This window comes from Octopus bimaculoides, chromosome 7 (genome assembly GCF_001194135.2).
Source record: "Octopus bimaculoides isolate UCB-OBI-ISO-001 chromosome 7, ASM119413v2, whole genome shotgun sequence".
In the NCBI taxonomy this organism is placed as follows: Eukaryota; Metazoa; Mollusca; class Cephalopoda; order Octopoda; family Octopodidae; genus Octopus; species Octopus bimaculoides.
The window spans coordinates 44,749,448-44,755,447 of record NC_068987.1 but is presented as its reverse complement, the minus strand read 5'-3'; the positions used below and the strand labels follow the sequence as shown (position 1 = coordinate 44,755,447).

Sequence of the window (6,000 nt, the reverse complement as noted above, 5' to 3'; positions counted from 1 at the left end):
ATATATATATATATATATATATATATATATATATATATATATACATACATACATACATGTCTATGGATACATATGTGCAGATATATATATGCATGTATATATGTGAGAGTATAATTTCACTGTAGTAGTCTCAGTATGAAAATGAAACCATTAAAGTGAAAGTATTTGTTGAATGAAATGTTTGACTGTCAATGTGAAAGTGACTTGTACAGAGAAATTGTGTTGGAAAGTACGCATGTGTATGTATATGTGTGTATTTACGTATGATTGGTATTGTGTCTGTTTCTTTTATTGCCAGAGTTTCTCCTTCCTTTCTTTTTGTATTTGTTGTTGGATCGTTCGTAAAGGTTCATAAGAGAAAGTAGGAGTTGAAAGGATTTGTAAAGGTAGTAGAAAGAGGAAATTAGATTTCATTAGAGGGGAAAATGTTAATTTGTGTAGTTTTATGGATTTTATTCGTAATTGGGAATTATTTTGACGGAAAAAAATGATGCTGTGACCTAAGTTATGGCATTTAGAATATTAATTCCAATTCTTTCATCCAAGAAATTTGGAATTGTGTAAATGTATGAATTTTAAACATATATACACACACAGAGAAAATCTGCCTTTTATAGATAAGATACATCAAGTTGTTTCAAGTGGAAACCTACGAGAGCTAGCAAAGAAGTGAAGATAGCAGAACTACTTGACCTCTAGCTTATCACAGAATATTTTGTTTAAGTGGATATCAATCACTCAAATTCAACTTCCTGTTGCAGTCACAGTATAGTATCATAGCAATGCTTGCCTGTCGTAGTGACATCTGTGATTAATATACTAATATTCTTATAGTCCATAGCATTAAACAATAACTACAAGTATAAAAATATGAACTGTAAAGACATGCACTAAATGTACACCCATCAAAATATTCACTCAGCATATAATATACACACCACCTCCAAACATACAAATATAAATCTCCTATACAGCAATCAGAAATATGTCTATAGTTCACTCACAGACGTACATAACTAGAGGTCCTAACATCATTGAAAAACATTTCATCAACAGTTCATCATGTGGTAATGATGTAAAAGACTGAATGAATAAATGAGGCAGCTGTTGCATAGACACAAGTCAGTTCTGATTGAATTGCCCTCAGCATTCAAGTCATGACTATTTCATTTTCAGATACAGTTTATCTTGGGCTACATTATCCAACATGTACTCCTGTAATTTTCTTTAATCCTTTTGTTACTAAATTTCTGTCAAAATACACTTCCTTTATTTCAATTACTTTTTGAAATAATGAAGACTTCAATAAAATAATTCATTATTAGGCTGGTGTTTGAAACACGATCGAAGATGAAATTTTGATGAAAATTAATTTAGATAATTTTAAAATAGGATGTTTTAAAGCAGAGGTGGTCTTGGGTGGGTTAATATCAAAAGAATTAAAGAAAATAGGGGTTAATTTGAAGTGTGGTTGCCATTTCTAGCAGGCCAAGCAACTGCATAGAAGTTCATACATTGGCACAGGAGTAAGTGAAATAGTAGAGGAGGCAATATTCCTACATTAGCTAATGTTGTGTGTATAACATGGGTAAAAACATAACTGTATCCCTTACCTGGCTAGGTCATGTTTCCTCCAGGTTGATTCCTGTGAACTGGTTAATGAGCTGGCCTGTGTGAACTGCACATGTTTGAAGTGGCCATTTTTAAGACAAGCATCCACTGCTTTCTTGCGCATGTCATCCAATGGCACTTTTGACTCAGCACCGACGTCCTTTGATTCAATTTCAGCAGTTACATTCAAACCCATTGAATTGATGTAAATGCAGGTTATGTAGCCGAGAATTTGAGATGGGAAACCAATAACCTAGGATATAGAATGAGACAAAAAGATGGAAACAAATCAAATCATCAGCAACAAAAATATTTTATACATGAAATAATTTATTTTTAAATGAATTAACTGTTGAAGATTTTCAATATAAAATTCTGTTTTATATGCATTTTCCCATGCTGGTATAGACAAAATGGATTTTCCCTTCAAGATGAGGTAAATGTTTATTTTGCAGGTTCTTCCTCTCACTAACTACTCAGTTGTAAAGTGTGGGGCTTGTTATTTTTCACTATCAATCAAAATAGTGCAGATATGACTGTAAGGTTTGAATGTATATCAGCATCTTTACGTTAGCCATTGTGCTTCTCTTATTTGTAACTAACTGAAGGAAGGAAAAAGAATGGAAAAAAAATTACTGCATGAAATTATTAAAATAGGGAAATTCTGTTTTAGAGAGGGAGGGAGAGACAATGGGAGTAGTGTGTACACGAGAGAGAGAGAGAGAGAGAGAGAGAGAGATTAAGGTAGTTAAAGAGACATACCTGTTTCCTAACATAGTCTGCAATAAACTTCTTGACAGGTTTTGCCAGTTGTTCATCATCAAAACACACATTGCCAGAAGAACCTGGGAGAAGAAAGAAAGATACAGAGAAATAAAACTTATGAACTTAGGTAAGTTTATATGTTGCAGAGGTAAAGAGGAATGTAATGTTTTAAGATTGACCCTTTACCTGAAACAAAAACTTTACAACTGTTGTGAAATTTATTTTCTCTGACAAGTTAAGCACAAAAAATCACAGTCCTTTTATCCTTGAAGAATATAAACTTATCCAAACTCACAGACTTCACATTATAATTTTGACTGATGAAGATCATTATCAGTTTCTTTTGACTATTTTTCGCCAATTATTTACTGTTATCCATTCACATAAGATTCTCTATTGCATAACAGTGATTAATGAGGTGGTGGGGTGTAATATCAAAATAATTGGTGGTATAATAAAAGTATAAAGAGATGTAACATATTTGGGAGAGAGAATATAACAGGTGTACACTGTTCTCCATATTGTAATAAGTAGCAGCAGCATCACCACCACCAGTAAGATGTTAAATTTGTAAAATTGCTAGAGCATCAGAGAGAAAGCCTCTGGGTATTCAACTCTGTACTTTTGAGTTCAAATTCTACTGAGATCAACTTTGTCTTACATCCCTATGGGAGCAATTTAAAAGTCTCGATCAAGGGCGATGGAATGGGAGCATTAGATGAAATGGCTTGAGGGATGTTTTGGCTCATTGAATTCTATTATAACATTAATCTTAAGCTGTATTGGTCTTGCTATTCCTTAGGACATCATCGGTGGCCTGAAGAAGTGAGGCTGGCATGAGTGACAGGTAGTTGTCCAAGCATGCCTCTATTTAAGACCCTGCCCTGCAGTTTAGAGAGGAACCTAAAGTTACAGTAGTACTATTATGTTATTGAAGAACAAATTTGGGCGTTCACTGATAATGATATTCTTGGTGATAACTGTCAATTACTTCCAAGCCTACCATCAGCCTTAATTAGTTTCAGAACATTTTGTTTTGCTAGAATTTTTTCATTGCAAATGTGGTGCCACACCTATATGAACCAAACAATTCAGAGAGATTGCGAGATAAATTACAGCCTCAACTCAATAGACAGGTCCATTTTAGTACAAGTACACATTCCATAAACAGCATTTTGTGACCAACTTTGACTCTCCCCAGTAAATAAATTCCTTTAAATGTCACTTATATTCAACTTGTTTATTAAGACTACACATCTAAAATAAACTATACATAACTCTTTCTTTCCAAATAATGGCAGGTCCTTGTCTCTAGCTGTCTATGTTTCGTCTACTACAATCATAATGCATTTTTTTTTTAAAACATATCTTACATTTGCTCTACATTTTTTATTAAAGAAACACTTCTGATCAGAAACATATTACTAAAGGTTAAGTAATTTCTCAGATAACATGAAAAATATTTTTTTTTTAAATCAGAGAGAAAAAATAAAATAAAAAGCAGCTCACTATCAAGAACTGAAGAAAACTGTTGACACATTTGGAAGAAATCTTGCATAGCTTGAAGTCGTTTTACAAAAAACAAATTTGTCATCAACTCCCGTGTTTCAGATGTGAAAGAAGACAGCTAAAAGAGACAGAAATAGTATTAGATAATTAAAATAAATTCAAATTGGTAAGTTGCTTCACATATTTATTCAGCTAAACAGATTCCTTTCATTAATTACATGTTACAGCTGTTACATATAGCAGAGAGTTTGTCACTCCTTCAGGCACTTATTCCCATTTAGGCAGATAGAGTAAATAAGAATTGAGAGTGTTTGTGCGTTAATTGCCAAGTAAACAGCTAATTCCAATAATGAAAATATCTTACATCAAAACAGGAGAATTATCTTCTTCCCATGATACACATACTTATTTTGTGAACTTCTTTGTTAATTAAATATTAATAACCATGATGTATTTTAATTAAAATTCATGCCTCACCGAGGCGATGACTACGGACCGAGACCTTTGGAAATGGGCTGTGCGTGAGAAGACCCGGCAAGCCAAGTAAGATCGTTGCCAGTGCCCCTGGACTGGTTCTTGTGCGGGTGGCACATGAGATGCACCATTTTGAGCGTGGCCGTTGCCAGTACCGCCTGACTGGCTCCTGTAGGATTTTCGAGCGAGATCGTTGCCAGTGCCCCTGGACTGGCTTGTGCGGGTGGCACATAAAAGACACCATTTCGAGCGTGGCCGTTTTCGTGCGGGTGACACGTAAAAGCACCCACTACACTCTCTGAGTGGTTGGCGTTAGGAAGGGCATCCAGCTGTAGAAACTCTGCCAAATCGGACTGGAGCCTGGTGTTGCCATCCGGTTTCACCAGTCCTCAGTCAAATCGTCCAACCCATGCTAGCATGGAAAGCGGACGTTAAACGATGATGATGATGATGATGATCTTCATTCTACTTATTCTAAAAATACAAAATGTCTGAATCAGTTCCACTGGCTTAGAAAAGAAAACCATCAACCCTCAGATAGACTGTCAGACTAGAGGCTTCTGCAAGTCAATCTATCAACCAACTTGCTGCTGTTATATAAAACAATATTACCACACCTGGTTCTTTGTGTAAAAAAAAAACATATACACTACACACACACAACACAAAAAGAATGGCTTTTTATTATGACTACACACATACAAGGTGTTTCACACACTCATACACACAGAAGTATTTTTGTGTATGATAAAGGTGATTTTTCTGTTACAGCAGACACTAATGTTACAACTTTCACTTAAACTCAGCAAATCTTACATAATCAGTTGTAGCAAGCGGTTATGAAGAACATTAACCATAATTCCTAACTAGCTTTTCATGTGCACCAATTTGGAACTCTACTTTGCCTTCCACTAATAAGTAACACAATTTCAATCTTCCAATCCTAGTCTCTACAATAATGTTATATTCAGTTTTCATCTTTTACTCAATCAATCAATCATTAAAAATACTGTGATATTCAATACCAACAATTAGTGACCCACACTGTATAAACTAAACCTCTCTCTTTCTCCATAACTGCACAATCAAAGAAGGTTTTACCTGGAAAGACTTAGCCTCTTTGATCATGTCAACCTTCTTCCAACTGTCAGTAATTTCCATCCCCTCCATAATTTCCAGGAAGCCAGCAAACTCAGTCTCCAATTTGACAAAGAGCCCATTGAAGGCCATCAGCAGCATTTGTCCTGGGCTCAGGTCGACTGGCTCGGTATCAGCTGTTTTGAGTAACTCCTTGAACCGATTCTCCAGCTTCAGCACCACCTCCAATATGTCTGTGTTAGTATTCTACGAGATAACATGAAGACAGGAATATATATTAAAAATAATAACAACAATAATCTTGTTACAAGGCCAGCATGATGAGAGGAGGTAGGTTGATTACATGGACCCCAAACTTGATCAGTACCTTATCTTATTGACCCCTATAAGATAATGTGTAATTGATTCAAAATGTGAATAAACAAGCATTAAATTTGTCAGAGAAAACTGAATACTAAAGGGTTGAAGCCAAAAGAAATGTCACCGTGAATTTTGTCAATTGCACTAATAATTCTGCGAGCTTATTGCCTTTATAATAATAAT

The 6,000-nt window shown here is 35.0% G+C and overlaps 1 protein-coding gene across 3 annotated transcripts in view; it reads right to left on the bottom strand.

Moving 5' to 3' along the window:
* Nucleotides 1–6,000, bottom strand: part of LOC106882826 (serine/threonine-protein kinase SMG1) — a 197,669-nt gene that overhangs the window by 27,086 nt on the left and 164,583 nt on the right. For all 3 annotated transcript variants that reach the window (XM_052969574.1, XM_052969573.1, XM_052969575.1), the window contains 4 exons: nucleotides 5,461–5,703; nucleotides 3,886–4,003; nucleotides 2,374–2,456; nucleotides 1,614–1,864 (listed from right to left, as the gene is read on the bottom strand). In XM_052969574.1, coding sequence (XP_052825534.1) covers nucleotides 1,614–1,864; nucleotides 2,374–2,456; nucleotides 3,886–4,003; nucleotides 5,461–5,703 — 695 coding nt within the window. The remainder of the gene's footprint in view (nucleotides 1–1,613; nucleotides 1,865–2,373; nucleotides 2,457–3,885; nucleotides 4,004–5,460; nucleotides 5,704–6,000) is intronic.